This window comes from Heterodontus francisci, chromosome 18, assembly GCF_036365525.1.
Source record: "Heterodontus francisci isolate sHetFra1 chromosome 18, sHetFra1.hap1, whole genome shotgun sequence".
In the NCBI taxonomy this organism is placed as follows: Eukaryota; Metazoa; Chordata; class Chondrichthyes; order Heterodontiformes; family Heterodontidae; genus Heterodontus; species Heterodontus francisci.
The window spans coordinates 28,900,172-28,921,410 of NC_090388.1; the positions used below are offsets into that span (position 1 = coordinate 28,900,172).

At 42.7% G+C, this 21,239-nt stretch overlaps 1 protein-coding gene across 3 annotated transcripts in view; it reads left to right on the forward strand.

The window, feature by feature from the left end:
• Nucleotides 1-21,239, forward strand: part of ppfia2 (PTPRF interacting protein alpha 2) — a 572,863-nt gene that overhangs the window by 529,965 nt on the left and 21,659 nt on the right. For 2 of the 3 annotated variants that reach the window (XM_068051210.1, XM_068051212.1), the window contains one exon: nucleotides 13,480-13,540. The exons of the other annotated variant lie outside the window; for it this stretch is intronic. In XM_068051210.1, coding sequence (XP_067907311.1) covers nucleotides 13,480-13,540 — 61 coding nt within the window. The remainder of the gene's footprint in view (nucleotides 1-13,479; nucleotides 13,541-21,239) is intronic. 3 annotated transcript variants of the gene reach the window in all.

The following is a 21,239-nucleotide window of genomic DNA, read 5'->3' on the forward strand; positions in this document are numbered from 1 at the left end:
TCTTTGGAAAAATACCACATAGAGGTTAGCCAATTCCCAACAAAGAAGGAAGGAAGATCAGTAGATGAATTTCACTTTACTCCTCCTAACCCAAGGCATTCTCTGGAAGGGCATCATCTGTCAAATCTTTCAGCTGGGAAAAAAATAAAGGAGGGAATAAAATGATTAAATATGGAGGTGGAAGTATGGTTTTTATTCTAGTTTATGATTCAAACTTGATTACATTTTCACCTCTTCACCAGATGAGGACTATCAAATAGTGCTGTGTCTAGAATATTTTATTTTTGTTTTCTCTAGATTTATTTTTTTTAAACTTATATCTCTCATTCACCCACATGCATCCGCCATTTGAGTACAATGTCCCAGGCTGTCTTTCCTTGGACCAATTAATGCAGTTCCATTACAGACAGAAAGGTATGCCGTTTCAGGGAGAATAAGTTAGTCAGGTTTGTCAGGTTTTACCTTCCACAAAGATGGAGAATTAAGCTGTCTTGAAGTGATTTATGACTCTAACCCCTTATAGGGACTAAACCAAATCAGGGGTACATCCCTATGAATCTCCTTTAATTAAGTTCAAACCAGACAAATTCTTATAGACACTTATTTGGGTCCAAAGAATTGAACTAGCTTTCCCTTAAAGAAAGAAAACTAACAGAGAATATTGCCATCTTTTGGATAGGCCTATTTTTAATAATTATGGCTAAGTCATAAATATCCCAGATCTTATAAGGGTCTGGGAATCTCTCTTCAATACATATCTCTCCACCTAAAGAGACACAGAGAGGGGGTTCTTGTAGTTGTACACAGGATGCTACATGAGACGATTTATTAACTTTTATATATTTATTATAGAATTTAACATGCAATACACTTTTAAGTGGATAAGTATATCACAATATCAAATATTACTGAGAGATGTAACACATAATCTTATTTCTAACATAGATCCAAAAGTTTAACCTTGCTAATGTTACAGCAAAATATCTTAGAATATCCATCAAAATTTAAAGTAAACGTTTACCTTAAATTCCCGAGAAAACCATGGGGTGAGAAGTATTGTTTGAGGAATTCAACACTTCTAATTTTTTGCTTCAAATATCCTCATGTTTATACTGTTTCTAAGGTATCATATAACATTTTAGCATATTGGTGTTACCTTTCTCCGTGTGTTTTTCTTGCTTTCAAGATCCATATTTGGTAGTATCATTAACATCTCCACTTAATGTTTTACTGGAAATCCCCTGCTCTTGAAGTTGTGAGCATTTATCTGGTCAAAATATTTATAATTATGTTCTATGGTAGGTTGAACCCTCTTTGTGGGTCAATCTACCTACATTTACCAACACCATCAATTAATTTAATTTATGGCTACCTTTTACTGATGTCACACAGGATATTTCAATGTGTGTGTTTATCCTCCAAGTCCCTGGCAACAGAGAAGCTGAAATGGATTTCCCAACTTATTCCATTGAAACAGGGACCTTGAATTTTTTAACTCTACCTTCTTAAAGGGGAATGTCAGTGATTCTTGAAAACTGACCATTTATTCAATCTTTAATTCTAAAAGGTATAATATATTAACTATATCTAAATTCTACCTAATTAAGCCTATTATATCTATATTACATCATTCTATGGTTCTCCATCTAATGATAAGCATCTAAATCCACCCAACAGAGCCAAACAAATCTAGGTTTTATTATGCCATAAGATAATGTTTGCAAGTGGTGTATTTCACAGCCAAATAAATAATAATGAGTTAAATTCATTTCTGCAGTGTATTGGCACAAAATAATTCTGGAAGGATGTCCGGAAGGATATGGGCTCATGATGCACAGTACAAAAGCTGAGATAATTCATTCTGCCTGATTAAAATGGAAATGACAGCATGGCTTTAAAATTCAATGATGCATGCCCATTTTTGGGCACTAAACGGGCGATTAAGCCTCCAATATTGCAAGGCAGATGACAGGCCTGACGCCTATCTGAGGCACTGGCTCCTTTTGGTTCTACATTCAAACCACGCAAGTCGCTGCCAGCCATCACTAGCACCTCATCTGATTGTAATCTTGAGCCCCACGCCCCACAATCACAGCCACATCCCACCCTGATGCTACCACGACCATCCCCAATCGCCACTGCCAACCTCCCTTATCCCAGTTATCGCTACCCTACCTCCCGATTGCATCATCTCCCAGTCGTCCACCTCCCAATTGCACAGTCCCAGTTGCCCACACCCCTGATCATGCCCTGTTCCCATACTCTTTATGGACTTATCCGAGGGCCAGTGTTGTTGATGCATTGACTTGATCTTCAAGGCACCTTCTTTGGTGAGCTGCCTGGAGATGCCTATTTGATTTCTGCAACTCTCTGGTTCAATAATAATAGGGCCCAAAGCCAGCTATGAGGTGTGCCTTGAGCCTATTTATTTAGGTGCAAGGATTGCTCCATGCACCCCTTGTATGCCTGTTTTTGAGCACAAATGAATGAATTGTCCCTTTTACCTGGAAACTTTTTGCAACAGAAATATTCAGACAAATGCCTCTATTGTTTACCTGCTTTGTGAAGCATTGTGCAGTGATTGTGGACTGGATAGCATATTAAAATAAACAGACTGCAATTTGGTGGCACCTACATCCTCATTGGTAATAAATTGTTTTGTATGTACCTTTTGTTAGATCAACACAGGTATTGAAGTTCACAAGCTTTCAGATAATATAGATCTCTTCAATAGTTGAGAAATAAGACAAGGAAGAATGGGACAGAATTTTAGTGGAAACCCCGGATTTCTCACTAATTTTGCTGGAAGATCAGCAGAAATCTCAGAAAAACAATGGGAACACAGAAATTTCAGGATGTTCCTATATGCTTTTATAGTTTCTTTTTGCCAATTTTCCCCCTCCTTTGTTAAAAATTACTACTATTGAGGTGAAGTTCCATACCTGCACTATACCACCAGACCCACGATGAAATTATTCATTTGTAAGCCTAATAGTGCATGTTGATAAACTAATTGACTGCATGAAGCATCAAAACTATGCCCAATCCTATCCTCAGATGACTTCTACACCCTTGCACATCCGACAGACATCATTAAATAATGATTGGATAACAAGAATCTTAGCCAAAAATTTTTCTACTTAACACAGGGTTGCTGAGACTAATTCCTATCCATTTAATTCATCAAGAGTAATCTTATGAACATTACGTTTTGTGTTTTTGAAAATATTTTGAAATTGTGATAGGCCCGTAGAGCCAGTAAAGTTCCATTTAGTGTTTCCTTTTTCTTAGTGGTATTTTTAAAATTTTTATTCATTTCACCTGCCCACACTGTTTGATTTTCCTTTATCAAACCATGCATTGTTCTCATGTTGTAAACCCTGTTCTCAGCTTACTGCCAATTCTCCCAAGTAGCCAGCTGTTTGTAAATGCACATTGACTCATATATTAATGTGGTATTTTGTAAGATGCAAAAGAAAATTAGTTCTTTAAAGGTTATATGTTAAAAGAAGAATACTTACAGGCTGCATTCTAACCTAATTCAGCTCTCTTACACTGAGACTCAGTGACTCTTTCATATACCACTGAGGTATAACGGGTAATATCAAATTGGCAGCTCATTTTACATTTCTCATGATTTCTATGGAAATAAAAATCGGAAGATGTAAAATGGGCTGTGACTCGCTATCACTTGTTAATTGTACAGTAATTATGTTTAATTATATGCAGGCGGTGGGCATCAACTGGGGTACAAAATAGACACATTACAAACTTTTTAGTGATAAAGATGAGAGTGGACTCAGCCCATTAAACTTACCCTCAGACTGTAATTGGAACTGCTTGGACTAATTAAGATATGAAACAACATATAACAACATGGGGAGTGGTGGCATAATGGTATTGTCACTGGACTAGTAACCCAGAGACCCAGGGTACTGCTCTGGGGGCATGAGTTTGAATCCCACCACAGCAGAATGTGGAATTTGAATTCAATTAATAAATCTGAAATTGAAAGCAGGTCTAATAAAACCATTGTCAATTGTTGTAAAAACCCATCTTGCTGACTAATGGCCTTTTGCGAAGGAAATCTGCTGTCCTTACCTGGCCTGGTCTACATGTGACTCCTGACCCACAGCAACGTTGTCGACTATTAAACATTCCAGCAATAGTGCTGAAGACCTGTGCTTCAGAACTTGCCGCACCCCTAGCCAAGTTGTTCCGGGACAACTACAACACTGGCATCTACCCAGCAATGTGGAAAATTGCCCGGGTATGCCCTGTCCACAAACAGTGGGACAAATCCAACCCGGTCAATTACTGCTCCATCAGTCTACTCATGATCATCAGTAAAGTGATGGAAGATATCGTCAACAATGCTATCAAGTGGCATTTGCTTCGCAATAACCTGCTCAACGATGCTCAGTTTGAGTTCCTCCAGGGCCACTCAGCTCCTGACCTCGTTACAGCCTTGGTTCTAACATGGACAAAAGAGCTGAACTCAAGAGGTGAGGTGAGAGTGACTGCCCTTGACATCAAGACAGCATTTGACCGAGAATGGCATCAAGGAGCCCTAACAAAACTGGAGTCAGTGGGAATCAGGGGGAAAGCTCTCCGCTGGTTGGAGTCGTACCAAGCACAAAGGAAGATGGTTGTGGTTGTTGGAGGTCAATCATCACAGTTCCAGGACATTACTGCAGGAGTTCCTCAGGGTAGTGTCCTAGGCCCAACCATCATTCACGACTCCTCAGATACTGAATCAGGCTGTGTAGAAATGCAGCAAGACCTGGACAATATCCAGGCTTGGGTTGATAAGTGGCAAGTAACATTCACGCCACACAAGTGCCAGGCAATGACCATCTCCAATAAGAGAGAATCTAGCCATCTCCGCTTGACATTCAATAGCATTACCATCGCTGAATCCACCACTTTCAACATCCAGGGGGTTACCATTGACCAGAAACTGAACTGGAGTAGCCATATAAATACCGTGGCTACAAAAGCAGGTCAGAGGCTACGAATCCTGTGGCGAGTAACTCACCTCCTGACTCCCCAAAGCCTGTCCACCATCTACAAGGCACGTCAGGAGTGTGATGGAATACTTTTCACTTGCCTGGTTGGGTGCAGCTCCAATAACACTCAAGAAGTTCGACACCATCCAGGACAAAGCAGCCGGCTTGATTAGCACCCCATCCACAAACATTCACTCCCTCCACCACTGACGCATAGTGGCAGCAGTGTGTACCATCTACGAGATGCACTGCAGCAACGCACCAAGGCTCCTTAGACAGCACCTTCCAGACCCACGACCTCTACTACCTTGAAGGACAAGGGCAGCAGATACGTGGGACCACCACCAACTGCAAATTCCCCTGCAAGCCACACACCATCCTGACTTGGAACTATATCACTGTTCATTCACTGTCGCTGGTCAAAATCCTGGAACTCCCTTCCTAACAGCACTGTGGGTGTACCTACCCCACATGGACTGCAACAGTTCAAGAAGGCAGCTCACCACCACCTTCTGAAGGGCAATTAGGGATAGGTAATAAATGCTGGCCTCACCAGCGACACCCATTTCCTATGAACAAATAAGAAAGAAGAATCATAGAAAGTTTAAGTCACAGAAAGAGGTCACTTGGCCCATCATGTAGTGCTGGCTGAAAAACGATCCACCATTCTAATTCCCACCCTCCAGCATTTGGTCCATAGCCTGCATATCCAGACTCCTTTTGAACAAGTTGAGGGTTTCTGCCTCAATTACCCTTTCAGGCAGTGAGTTCCAGACCCGCACCACCCTCTGGGTGAAAACATTTTTCCTCCTCTGCCCTCTATTCTTTCTACCAATCACTTTAAATCTGTGCCCCCTAGTCACTGACCTGTCTGCTAAGGTGAATAGGCTCTCAGCTCCACTGTATCCAGGCCTGTCAAAATTTTGTACATTTCAATCAGATCTCTCCTCAGCCTTCTCTGTTCCAAGGAGAACAACCCCAGCCTATTCAATCTTTCCTCATAGCTGCATTTTTCCAGTTCTGGCAACATCCTCCTAAATCTCCTCTGTACCCTCTCTAGTACAATTACATCTTTTCTGTAATGAGGTGACCAGAACTTCACATAGTACTCAAGTTCAGGCCTAACCAATGAGTTATACAGTTTCAGCATAACCTCCCTGTTCTTATATTCTGTATCTCGACTAATAAAGGAAAGGATTCCATATGCCTTCCTAACCACCTTATCGACCTGTCCTGCTACCTTCAGGAATCTGTTGACATTCAGGTTCCTCACTTCCTCTATACTACTCAGTATTTTCCCATTAATCGTGTATTCCTTTGCCTTGTCTGACCTCCCCAAATGCATCACCTCACACTTCTCTGGGTTAAATTCCATTTGCCACTTTTCTGCCCATCTGACCAGATCATCAATATCTTCCTGCAGACTACAGCTATCCTCCTCACTATCTACCACACAGCCAATCTTTGTGTCATCTGCAAACTTCTTGATCATGCCCCCTACACTTGAGTCCAAATCATTAATATAAGAACATAAGAAATAGGAGCAGGAGTCGGCCATTCAGCCCCTCAAGCCTGCCCTGCCATTCAAGAAGATCATGGCTGATCTGTCCCAGGCCTCAACTCCTATTTTGGGCCTGCTCTGCATAACCCTCGACTCCCCGAGATTTCAAAAATCTATCTACCTCCTCCTTGAATACATTTAGTGATCTAGTCTCCACAACTCTCTGAGGTAGAAAATTCCAGAGATTCACCACCCTCTGAGAGAAGAAATTCCTTCGCATCTCAGTTTTGAATGTGTGACCCCTTATTCTGTAACTATTTCCCCTAGTTCGAGATTCCCCCATCAGTGGAAACATATTCTCAACATCTACCCTGTCAAGCCCCCTTAGAATCTTATATGTTTCAATAAGATCACCTCTCATTCTTCTAAACTCCAATGAATAAAGGCCTAACCTGTTTCACCATTCTTGATAAGACAACCCCTTCATCCCAGGAATCAGCCTAGTGAACCTTTTCTGAACTGCCTCCAATGCTAGTATATCCTTCCTTAAAAACAGGGACCAAAACTGCAGTACTCCAGGTGTGGCCTCACCAACACCCTGTACAGTTGTAACCAGACTTCCCTATTTTTAAACTCTAACCCCCTAGCAATAACGGCCAAAATTCCATTTTCCTTCCTAATTACTTGCTGCACCTGTATCCTAACGTTTTTGTGTTTCATGTACAAGAACACCCAGATCCCTTTGTACTGCAGTATTTTGTAGTCTTTCTCCATCTAAATAATTATCTGCCTTTTTATTCTTCCTACCAAAGTGAATGACCTCACACTTTCCCACATTGAACTCCGTCTGCCAAGTTTTTGCCCACTCACTTAACCTATCTCTATCCCTTTGCAGATTCTTTGTGTCCTCATCACAACATGCCTTGCCACCTATTTTTGTATCGTCAGCAAATTTGGATACACTACACTCTGTCCCTTCCTCCAAGTCATTAATATAGATAGTAAATAGTTGAGGCCCTAGGACTGCTCCTTGTGGCACCCCACTAGTTATGACTTTCCAACCTGAAAAAGACCCATTAATCCCGACTCTCTGCCTTCTGTGTGTTAGCCAATCCTCAATCCATGTCAACGCATTACCCCCAATACCCTGAGCTCTTATTTTGTGCAATAACCTTTTATGTGACACCTCATCGAATGCCTTCTGAAAGTTCAAATATACTACATCTACCGGTTCCTCTTTATTCACTCTGCTCGTTATATCCTCAAAGAACTCTAACAAGTTTGTCAAAAATGATTTCCCTTTCATAAAACCATGTTGACTCTGTTTGATTGCGTTATATTTTTCTAAATGTCCTGCTATTTCTTCTTTAATAATGGACTCTAGCATTTTCCCAATGACAGATGTTAAGCTAACTGGTCTATAGTTTCCTGCTTTCAGTCTCCCTCCTTTCTTGAATAGGGGTGTCACATTAGCGGTTTTCCAATCCACTGGTACCCTACAGAAATCCAGTGAGTTTTGGTATATTACGACCAATGCCTCCACTATCTCTGCAGCCACTTCTTTTAAAACCCTTGGCCATCAGGTCCTGACGATTTGTCTGCCTTTAGTTCCATCAGCTTGTCAAGCACCTTTTCCCTCGTGATAGAGATTGTTACAAGTTCCTCCCTCCCATTTACATCTTGCTCATCTATTATTTTTGGGATGTTTATAGTGTCCTCCACCATGAAGACCGATGCAAAATATTGGTTTAAATTATCTGCTATTTCCCTGTTCCCTGTTATTAATTCCCCAGTCTCATCCTCTAATGGTCACACACCTACTTTAGCTACTCTCTTCCTTTTTATATACCTGTAGAGGCTCTTACTGTTTGTTTTTATATTTCTTGCCAATTTACTCTCATAATCAATTTTCTCCCTCTTTATTAGTTTTTTAGTCATCCGCTGCTGGTTTCTACAAAGTTCCCAATCCTCTGGCCTACCACTAGCTTTCGCCACATTGTACGCCTTTGTTTTTGATTTGTTACTCTCCTTAACTTTCTTTGTTATCTACGGGTGGTTCATCGTTCTCATCGAGTCCTTCCTTCTGACCGGAATAAATGTTTGCGAGTGTTATGAAATATCTGCTTAAAAGTCTGCCACTGCTCACCTACTGACTTTCCCTTTAGTTTATTTTCCCAGCCCACTTTAGAAAACTCTTTCTTCATACCTCTATAATTGCCCTTGTTTAGGTTGAAGACATGTTTTGAGACCCGAGTTGCTCACCCTCAAACTGAATTTGAAATTCTACCATGTTATGATCACTTCCCCCTAGAGGATCCTTAACTACGAGATCTGTTGTTAATCCTACCTCATTACACATTACCAAATCTAAAATAGCCTGTTCCCGGGTAGGTTCTGCAACATATTGTTCTAGGAAACAATCCTTGATGCACTCTACAAATTCATCTTCCATGTTATCCTTGCCAATTTGATTTGTCCAGTCTATATGCAGATTAAAATCACCCATGATAATTGTAGTGCCCTTCCTACACGCGTCTATTACTTCCACAAATAATATACCACAAAATATATACCACATAATATATACCATAAAAAGCAGGGGACCCCGTACTGAGCCCTGCGGAATGCTACTGGACACAGCCCTCCAGTCGCAAAAACACCCGTCAACAATTGCCCTTTGTTTCCTGCCACTAAGCCAAATTTGTATCCACCTTGCTGCATCTCCCTGGATCGCATGGGATTTTATTTTTTTAACCAGTCTGCCATGTGGGACCTTGTCAAAAGCCTTGCTAAAATCCATGTAGACCACATCAACTGCACTACCCTCATCTATCTTCCTTGTTACTTCTTCAAAAAGTTCAATCAAGTTGGTCAAACAAGATCTTCCCTTAGCAAATCCATGCTGACTATCGTTGATTAACCTATGCCTTTCCAAGTAACAGTTTATCCTGTTTCTCAGAATAGATTCCAATGATTTGCCCATTACTCAGGTTAGACTGACAGGCCTGTAATTATTCAGTCTATCCTTCGCTCCCTTTTTAAACAGAGCTACAACGTTAGCAGTTCTCCAATCCTCCGGCACCACACCTGTATCCAGTGAGGACTAGAAAATAATGATCAGACCTTCCGCTATTTCCTCTCTTGCTTCTTTTAACCTGGGGTACATTTCATCCGGCCCTGGTGATTTATCAACTTTCAAGGATGCTAATCCCATTAATACTTCCTCTCTCCCTATGTTTATCACATCCAATACTTCACACCCCTCTTCCTTAACTACAATATCTGCATCATTCCTCTCTTTTTATGAAGACAGACGCAAAGTATTCATTAAGAACAATACCAACATCTTCCACCCCTACACATAGGTTACCTTTTTGGTCTTTTATGGGCCCTACTCTTGCCTTAGTTCTCCTCTTACTGATGAAATATCTTTGGGTTCACCTTGATTTTGCTTGCCAATATTCTTTCATGCCCTCTCTTTGCTTTCCTAATTTCCTTTTTGATTTCACCCCTCCACTTTCTATACTCCTCTCGGCTTTCTGTAGTATTGAGTTCTCGGTGTCGGATATCAAATTTACTGCCTTATCTTACCTTGTAAGCTCCTTGACATCCATGGGGCTCTAGATTTGGCCATCTCACCCTTTTTCTTTGTGGGAACATGTTTACTCTGAACCCTTTGAATCTCCCCTCTGAATCTCCCCTTTGAATACCTCCCACTACCTTCAACTAGTTGTTTCCAGTCCACTTTCACTACATCTCTCCTCAGTTTAGTAAAATTGGCCTTACCCCAGTTGAGAACTCTAACTCCTGTTCTATCTCTGTGCTTTTCCATAATTATGTTAAAGCTGACTGAATTATGATCACTACCACCAAAATGCTGTCCCGCTGCCACTCCTTCAACCTGCCCAGCTTCATTTCCTAAAACTAAGTCTAAGTCTGCGCCCTCGCTTGTTGGACTAACTACATACTGGCCAAAACAATTCTCCTGAATGCACCTCAAGAATTCTGCTCCCTCAATTCCTTTCACACTAAAACTATCCCAGTTAATTTTGTGGTAGTTAAAATCCCCTACTATTACTGCCCTATTGTTCTTGCACTCCTCAGAGATTTGCCTACATATCTGCTCTTCTATCTCCCTCTGACTGTTTGGGGGTCTATAGTATGTTCCTGGCAGTGTGATTGCCCCTTTTTTGTTCCTTAGCTCAATCCATATGGCCTCATTTGATGAACCTTCCAACATACCATCCCTCCTCACAGCTGTAATAGGTTCTTTCACCAAAACTGCCACTCCTCCTCCTTTCTTATCCCCCTCCCTATCGCATCTGAAAACCCTGTAACCAGGAACATTGGGCTGCCATTCCTGTCCCTCCTTAAGCCATGTTTCTGTAACAGTTATGATATCATATTGCCACGTGTCAATCTGTGCCGTCAGCTCATCTACTTTATTTGCTATACTCCTTGCATTGAAGTAGATACCCTTGAGCACTGCCAAACTTTTTTTTTCTATCCTTTGTTTCCTCTGTCTTCCAGACTCATCCGTTAAATTTCTGCCTTCCATTTTCATTTCTGATTTTTCTGCCTTACATTTTCAACCACCTGTATTTTCCTCTGAACTGCAAGAACTCCTGTGAACCTTTTATGCTGGCAAGCTGACCACCTCATTATTTCAAAGAACCCTGCCCTGACCCTTTTGCTTGGACTTGAATACCCTAACCCCGATGCATTCTTCAGGACCCCCATGCTTTTGCATGGGCTTGAAGACCCCAATTCCTGACCCAAAACTTCTGCATATGTTTTCTTAGGTACAGCATCCAGTGTGTATAGTGGGAAAAACATGTTGACGTTAATTTCTTACGAATACATCCACAATCAAAAGTGCAGAATCAATATCAGCATTTAATAATCTCTCAATGCATGGGTTGGCTTTTTTGGCTATCACAGATTATTTGAGGACTTCGGGTGCTACCTACTGCTTCCATGGCATCCTTTTGAATTAAGTAACAAGATCACAAAATAAAACTGGCTGAAAAAGGTTTGAAGCCATTTAATCTTTTCCTTCCAGATTATCAACCCACTACAGAAGCTAGCTGTTTCTTAATTGAGTTTAGTACTCTGGCCTCAACCACCTTTCCAAGTAACCAAATCTTGATGATGATTGTGATCTGTATTGAGAGGGTTTTGTGTTAGATCTTTTTGTTCATTACCTCACACTTACATAGCGTGAATGGCAACATTTGCCAGTCCAAGCCTAGATTTTATCCAGATAATGCTGTAGGGTGGCATAAGTAGAAAGAGCTATGAGAAATGACTTTATAAGTTAGGACTCTCCAGTTTGAAAGGAAATGTCTCAGAAGAAACTTAGCTAGATACTTAATAGGATAGAGAAAATTAACCTGAAACAATACTTTTAGATATGCCAGGGCAACTCAAAGATAGGCAAATCTGGTTCAAGATTGTGAAGGCCAATTAGAACAGATATCATAATGTATTTTTCTACAGAGAAGAGTGATCAGAAGTTTGGAATGGATTTGCAGCAAGGATGAAACAGGTAATATGTAAAGAAGACTGAAGGGTTGGTATTTTGGAATATCAAGATCAAAGTGTTAATTCAATAGTTGCACTTCCAATGAAGAACCATGCTTTCGGGAGTTGTGGGTCAGGAAATTACAGCAGCTATGTTTTAGCCCCATCATGCAAATCCATGCACTCAACAAGCATAGCTGCTTACTGGGGGCATGGAAAAATACTTTAAATCAGCTGAAAGGTTTGCATGAAGAGTTCCCATCTTGTGATATTGTGACTTATAAAAAGTAGGTTACTCAGTGTGAAAATTGATAAATTATACAAATTTCAGTCAGTTCTATAAAAAGTGAGGTAGTCGAGTGGCGACATGAGAAGACATCAGGTTAACCTGGGGAAGATTCTGGATTCCTCAAGTAAAATTTTGCAATATTTCTAGTAACAGCTCTCTGTATATTTTTTGGGAAATATGAACTATGGTTTTGTTTCTAATCATCCAGTAGCATAACAATGGGTGGAATCTTATTGCCTTAGTTTTTAAACATGGGCCGGGACCATTTCAAAGTGCCTACCCAATGGTTTCTGAGGTCCACCTGCCTGCATGATCTTCTCAGGGAGCCAATTAAGGATGGCAGACAGGATGAACAGGGGAAAGGGCCAATGGGAGCACCCGAGGTTCGGGTGGCTAGTAGCCCCACCAGGAGAGGTTGCCGCTGCCATTGTAGGTGGGGGACTGCGAGGGCGCCTCAAGATGGAGGCGCCCTCTGAAGACTTTTAAATGCTTAAAAATAAACTGGGGCCACAGCTGCCAGACCATCATTGTGGAAGGGAAACCCCACCAGAGGGTGGCCTGCAGCCGCAGCTGTAGCCCTCTGACATCCAGGGATTCAGAGGTGGGGGGGGTAAATTAAAGGAGGTCTCGCTGGTGCACCCCCCTCACCCCGGCTTGCCGCTGGGGGCTGCCTCCAGACACCTGCATCACCAGTTTGCCCTAAATAGGCACTTATATGCTGATGATTAGTCTCGCCCCACCGCGGGCAGGATTACTCGGATGTGGAGATGCGTCAGGTGGAAGACCTGACGGGCACATTTCAAAATTTGCCCGCCTTCTGGCCTCCAAAGCCTCTGTATGGCTGATAAGATTCTGCCTGATGTCTTCTACAAAATGATTTATTAATTGCTGATAAAATATTCCTATTTTGTGTTTTTATTAATTTTTGAATTCCTGCTCTCTATTTCCATGCAAAAAAATACTAATATTTCAGTTACTGGTATCATAAATATATTCTAAGAAGAGCATGAAAATGTGGGGAACTTGCTCACTTTAACAGTGAGACTGTTCTCATTATGATGCTATACGCTATTGGCTTACAGTGGTGCTGCCTTTCTTCTTTAACACTGCTTGCCTCACGTGGATTGTCATTGGTTCTCTGTGGGCTTTATAATTAGCCCTCAGGAAATGTCTGGGTGACCCATGAGGAAATGGAAAACTTAACATCTGCTACAAGAATGGTCAGTCTCCTCTTTATTGCTCTATTTACATTGATGCAGATTTACTTTGGCTATGGCACAATTCGCTGCTTGCACGCTTTAAGTCTATTTTTCTTATAAAGATTTTGTTTCCAAATCTCTTTGATTTGCAGCTTATAAATGGAAATGCATTAACTAAGTATACTGTTTTGATCAAACAAATAAAAATCCATATATTAACAATCATTGATTGCTCTCTGCTGGTGTAATCTTACTTTCCCATTGCTTAAAGAAGGATTCTGTCTAAAGCAAAAGCAAAATAAAGAGATTTGCTAGGAACAGTATAAATTTCTCTTTTGACCATTTGTCTGAGTTATTCTTTTTCTCACAGTTATCTTTTGAGAAAAATAAAAGTATATTTGTCCAAAATATTTTCAATGAAAACACAATCAAAATTTGTCATGTAAAATCTATTGTTATGGTGGATTTGTCATCTTTGTTACATTTTTATATGCTTGCAATTTGAACTGAAGGTGAGATCCTTTTAACCCATATAACTAATATAGTGATTTTTTTTGTTGTTTCATGGGATGTGGGCGTCACTGACAAGACCAGCATTTGTTGCCCATCCCTAATTGCCCTTGAGAAGGTGGTGGTGAGCTGCCTTCTTGAACTGCTACAGCTCAACCATAATCAATAATCACATGTAAATGTCCTTTCTCAGTTACCTTAATCTCCTGTTAGTTAGTATATAATCAACCTAAGCTCCTTAGGCCGGGAAATTCCCCTAAGCAGTTCCTGCTCCTTCAGTGATACGTCACCAGAGGTGCAACAGAAACTCTGGTGTTCCCACCATACTTCGAGTGAAGTAACGCCTACAAGAGCAGAAACAGATTTGAGAAATTTCCCACCCTCAGTTTTCTGGGCCAGAATTTTGCCTGCCAATTAGAGATGGGCTGGGAGACGGGCGAGGTTGAAGAATGGCAGCGAAAGGCTTCGGGATGGAGGGGTGACTGACCTGAAACGTTAATTCTGCTTTTCTCTCCACAGATGCTTCCCGACCTGCTGAGTATTTCCTGCATTTCTTGTTTTTATTGGACTTTGTTACTAATCACACACAACTACCCACCAACATGACAGTATCTGTGCTGGTGGAGGGTGCAGGGAAGGATGTGACGGTTCACTGTCTGAGGTCTCTTCCTCCTCCTGAGTAGTAGAGGGCAGTCACTCAGGCTCGGTAGCTGGCTGCTTTTGTACATGACCTGCAAGAGAGAGAAAAGTGATGAGAGGGCAATACGTCTTCCAACACGTCCCTCTGACTACTCATCATCAGGAGCTCTGTGTGACTAGTAGTGCACACATTGGGCAGAATTCAGTGGAGCCAGCGGAGCTCCCAGCACAGGGCTGAAAAGGCAGTGGGAACCTGCCTTGGCTTTTCCGTGACCCCCCGCCACCACTCTATTTAACGGGCCTAGCCAATTAACAGCCTGGCACTGGGATCCCCGTCCCTTTAAAGACGGGGACTCCTGCCTCCAAGACCTGTCGGCCAATCAAAGAGCTGGCAACTCAGTAGTATCGCAGCACCACTGGGAGCGGTGGCCACTGCAGGTACTACAAGAGGCCTGATAACCAGGCCCAGCGGTGGAGACCTGGACTAAAGGTAAGTGAGCCAGGATCACTGAGGCCAGTCAGGCAGGAGCCAGTGATAGGGGCAGGAAGGGTGGGCGTTGTGTAGGGGGAGGGGGATGTTCATGGAGGTGGGTTGTTTTCTGCCAGGGGGTCTCAGTGGGCCACAAATTGCCCACGGAAGAGGGTGCCCCCTCCCCACAAGCCCACAGGGAGGTCACCTCATTTTACTGGGTGATATCCCCACATGGTGGAGGCCCCCACACCACTGGCTTAATTCCAGCAGCGGTGGCAAGAGGCCCTAAGTGGCTGATAATGGGCCTCTTAAGGGCCTCAATTGGCCTCTGGGGAGGCCATCCTCGGCCTATCCTGCCCCCGACTAAATTCCGGTGCGAGAGGAAGGCGACGAGTCCTCCGCCCCCACCTCCCGTCACAATTCTATAGGCCCACCCCACCTTCTCGCTCATCTCCAGGGGAGACATTAAATTCAGCCCATGATAACCTTGCTTTATGCTCACCAGAGGGTCTCTGGCACTCATTCATTAGGTCACTCACTCTCTCAGGGCTCAACACCTGTTTCACCATCCGTGTTTGCCTTGCCTGCCTCCATTCCTCCCAGCTCCATTGCCTGTTCCACCATAGGTGTGAGGTTGGCCATGTAAGGTACATCACCTCTGGTTCTTGACTTTTCTTAAGCGTTGTGTGCTCTCTTCTCCTGCAAGCAAATAAATTCCCATTGTTACTCACTCAACAAAGAGAAGCACAGTTCCTGTGTTGGTAGAAGCTTAATTGTCCACCCTGGTGCTACAGACATGCCTCTTACATGTGACCAATCGGCAGTGGCTATGCAGGAGTCATCTCTGCCTTACAGGTGTTCTGTACCAAGAGACTAAAATGCATCTGACAGCCAATGATGATGCCTGCACGTCTCTACTAATTGGGTGGGCACCTCCTTCTCCAATCTCATCTTCATCCTTAGTGGCATTTAAGGCTGCAAACTTAATATTATGCACTGCACTCACCTTGCCAGAATGCATGAGGTCATTGACCCCTTTCGGCCCTGCTGCCAGGTACAGAAAGAACCCCACGGCTGCTGACCTCCTCTGCTACCTCCATCCAGGCCTCCTTGGTTTGGTGAGCCTGCCATCCCAAGGGAACAGGACTTCACTCCATGCCCTCACAGCCTGGAGGTGTATCTCCAGGGAGGCATCATTGAATCTTGGAGTGACCCTTCATCTTCCTTCAGCCATGTCAACAATTGGTACAGTCGCCCGATCTCTCTCTGTCTGCTCCCTCTGGGGCTGCTGCATGAACAAGTCCTGCTGGCTGCTTTTTAAAAATGGCACCAGTGTTTCAGGAGCCTTCTCCGCTTGCCGGCCATTAATTGGCTGACCATGGGAATATTGCGAGCTCAACTCTGCCCCCTGCTGGCAAGGCCACAACACCTGCTTTTGGTTCCAGCGGCGGGATTTGCTTGCTTCTGGTAAAATTCCGGCTCTGGTTTGAATCGGAGCATGACCCTCAAAAAGATGCCCACAGAAATAGTTTGCCATTGCTACCTTAATAATCACAATAAGTGATTTTTTTTCTGATCACACTGCATTTTACTCACTTTTGGCATAAACTCATTTAGATAGATTTACTGATTAGGCTTCCAGCATATGCAAAAGTTCATAGGTTTGCCCAAACTATTAGCACAATATATGTGGAGGCTAGAAAATGTCGTCAAGTGGTGGAATGACAGAGTATTTTGTTTCCTTGGCAAAACGTAGCTGGTGTAGAATGCATTGGGAGTGAAAAAGATAACTCTGCTTTCTATTCTATAGTACCCTTCTTTAAAAAAAAATGCACTACAGCAGTCTGGAAGGAGGCAGAGCAGTACATGAGGACTCAGCACACCATTGCAGCCACTAACAATGACAACCCTATGGTGCATGCTGGCTGTAGGTGTCCTTCAAGCAGATATCACAGCTTTGTTTCTGGCTGTCTGATCATTATATAATGTATCCTTAGCAATTTTTAAAACTTTATTTTTATTTTCCATGTATTAAAGTTGATCCAAAAATGCCGATCTTCTCACCATCTCTTTCTGAATATTAAACAGAATATTTTATAAATGTAACTCATGGGAATGTTTTTATTAAAGCAACCTACGAGAGCTAGAGATTTGAAACAGAATCTGAAAATGTTGGAAACAAATTGCAAGCATGGCAGCATCTGTGGTAAGAACAGAAAAGAATTCTGGTGAAAGGCTATATATTTAGTAAAACTTGCTTTTTTTCTGTACAAGTATTGACTCCTGCCATGTATGTCCAGCATTTTCTGTTTTTGTTAATAATTTACTATGGTTGCACATTGGTTAATATGGGAACATAACATTTCTTTATGCAACTTTGAATATAGTAACTGTAATGGCTTAACAACTGCGTTAAAATAACACGTAAAGGAATACTATGTGAACCAATGCACTAGCAAACAAAATTACGTCTACAACCCCCTACCAACCAGGTCTATTTGCAAACATCACTACTCACAGCTTGACCTTCAGAAAGCTGGAAGTTTGTCACAGGAAAATATAAACTCAACTTGTGTTGTCACTGCGTACTAATGATTTTTTACCATAGTGGAATCAAATGCAGACGCACAAGGCAAGCCACTGCATAAATTTAAAATCTGGTTAAAAGCAACGTATAAAGATAACTTAAATGAGTCTGTACATTTAAGGGCAGACAAACACCTTAATGTAGCATTATATTAATGTTCCATTTTAAATATTATTGGACCTTAGGGCTGGATTTTAAGAGCCTGCTGCCGATCTTGATGACAGCAAGAAAGATAAATGTGAATACATGGTCTACAGTAATTTCCAGATTAGAATAAGCATAGGGAAAAGGTACAGTGAATGGGATTAATCTAAATTTATGTGATAGTGGAATTCCGATACATAAATCATATTTCTAATCTCTAACTTGGCATTTCATATCTCCCCTCAATCTCCTTTGTTCTAAGGAGAACAACCCCAGTTTTTTCAACCCAACCTTGTAATTAAAATCCCCCATCCCTGGAATCATTCTGATAAATCTCCTCTGCACTCTTCCAAGGACCCACACATCCTTCCTAAAGTGTGGTGACCACAACTGGACACAAAACTCCAATTGGGGCTGAACCAGAGCTTTTTAAAGGTTCAGCATAACTTCCCTGCTTTTGTACTCAATGCTCTGTTTATGAAGCCCAAGATCCCATATGCTATACTAACCACTCTCTCAATATGTCCTGCCACTTTGAAAGATCAATGCACACGTACCACCAGGTACTTCTGTTCCTGCACACTCTTTAGAACTGTGCCATTAAGGATATATTGCCTCTCCTTATTCCTTCTGCCAAAATGCATCACCTCACACTTGTCACTATTAAATTCCGTCTGCCACCTCCTATCTATGTCCTGTTGCAGGCAGTTTATATCATCCTCACTGTTTGCCACACCTCCAAGTTTGGGGTCATTGGCAAACTTTGAGATTCTACTCTGTATTCCAAGATCCAAGTCATTTATATATAGCAAAAAAAGCAGTGGTCCCAACACCAACGCTTGGGGAACACCACTGTCTACCATCCTCCAGTCTGAAAAACAACTATTTTCTATGACTTGTTGTTTTCTGTCCTGAAGCCATTTTTTTATCCAATTGGACATGGACCTTTCAATTGTATAGGGTTTTGGTGAGACCCCATCTGGAGTACTGTGTGCAGTTTTGTTGTCCAAATTTAAGAAAGGATATACTTGATTGGAGGTGGTACAGCAAAGGTTCACTAAGTTGCTCCCTGGGATGAGAGGATGAGTAAATTAGGCTTGTATTCTCTGGAGTTTAGAAGAATGAGAGGCAATCTCATTCAAACATACAAGATTCTGAAGGGGCTAGACAGGGTAGACACTGAGAGATTGCTTCCTCTGGTCAGAGAAACTAAAACATGGTGCCCAGTCTCAGAATAAGGGGCCAATCATTTAGGACTGAGATGAGGAGAAATTACTTCACTCAAGGGATTGTTAATTTTTGGAATTCTCTACCCCAGAGGGTTGTGGATGCTCCATAGTTGAATACATTTAAAGCTGGGATAGACAGATTTTTGGTCTCTCGGAATCAAGGGATATGGCGAACGGGCAGGAAAGTGGAGCTGAAGCCATAATTGTACTGAATGGCAAAGCAGGCTTGATGGGCCAATGATCTACTCCGTATGAGGCCCGCTATGGACCTTGATGCCAGCAGGGCCCAGCCTAATTCTCCCAGCAGCTGCAAGGCACTGTGGCGGCCTCCCCGCCGCTGGGAAACGGGACCACAATTTTAATATTCAAAACAACTAAATTAATTAATTTAAATATACTTACGGCACCTCTTGATGGCCTGGCGCGATCTTCAGCCTTGCAGCCGGCACTCCCGTGCCTTTGGTCCCTGGTCAGGAAAACAAGGTGCAATACTGGTAGGGAGGAGGTAAGTTTACCAGTGTGGGCGGCTGGTGGACAGGGTCAAATTAACTTCATGGATGTAGGGGATGGTGGGAAGGGTTGTAGTTTAAACATTGTGCGGTTTGGGGGGTGTGGGAAGGTCAGATGGTAAAGTTAAGTATGTTGGGGGGAAGGACACATAATTAATTTAATTGTTATTGGTGGGGTGGGAGAGGGGAAAAATAAATGTATTCATTTAATGTTATGCCTTGTATCTTTTAAGTATTTTAAAAAGCTGGTAGAGCTCACAGCCCTTTAGAAATGGCATCAGCACCTGCACACAGGCAGCTGACACCATTGCCGGGGATAGACAGCCCACCCCCTCCACGTGATCGGGGTGGGGGGGAGGTGTGCGGGGAGCAGCCAACCCCAGCAATTTAAATGATACGCCACGCTTGCGATCGCAGCTGCTCTTTGGCGTGCGGCCCACATAGGTGGGTTGTCATTTTTGAAGCTCGTTGCAGAGATCCAGTCCATTGTCTTCTTCTTTCAGAAGGGGTTTTTAAAAAATATTGCAAGTCAGTTTCACAGTGGACAGGTGCTGCATGAACGGTAACAGCAGTTTCCCAACTTTGTAAAATTTGTGGTTTTCCAACTTTTTTTTAAAAGCCTGCCGGAAAACCCTGAATCTGTCCGAAGTTCAGAAACCACTGGTCCCAATGCCAGCACTTTTCAGCTGTGAAACTGACAGCAATTTTAAAAAAAGACTGAATAACCACAAAGCTGCTGTGTTGAGCGCTCCTGCTTCCTGCAACTGTCAGAGAGAGAGGGACAGAGAAAGAGAGAGAGAGTGGGGGGAAGGAGATGGAGAGGGAGGCAGAGAGAGAAGGGGGGAGGCTTGAGAGAGAGGAGGGGGGGGAAGGGAGGCGGGGGAGAGAAGAGGGACACAGAGAGGGGGACACAGAGAGAGAGGGGGAGAAAGTGGCAGAGAGGGGGGAGAGAGAGAGAGAGAGAGAGAGAGGGGGGACAGAGAGAGAGAGAGGGGACAGAGAGAGGAGAGTGAGAGGGTGGACACAGAGAGAAAAGGGGGGACAGAGAGAGAAATGGGGGACACAGAGAGCGAGGATGACACAGAGTGGGGGAACAACACAGAGGGGGGAAACGCAGGGAGAGAGGGAGTCAGAGAGAGAGGGGGTGAGAGCGTGTTCAAGATCACTCCTGACAGACATCTATCTGGAATCCTCTGCATCGCTACAATAAGTGTATAGGCAGACATCGACTACTTATGCAAGCAAACAAAAATGCCAGGTATCTCACTATATCAGTGTCCAACATAGTGACGAGAAAGTAAGTCAATAAATTAATCTTCTCATTGAAAGTTTCTTCACAAAAATGCACATTTGTTGTTTTGATTAATAGTCTTACCTTTATCTTTCTGAAATTGTCTCACCGGTCCCCCATGTAAGACAAAAATTGTAATGTGGCCCCCCCATGCAAAAAGTTTGGATAATCCTGACCAATAACAACTGCATTTCTGCACTTTGCTTCTCCCTCCAGTACATTTCCATGCCCATTGGTACATTGGTCTGGACTGCACTCCTTCAAGGTGTCGTCACTCCCAACAGTCTGCTATGCTGAGTACTAGTTTGAGAGTGACATACACCCCAGCACTCCTGCG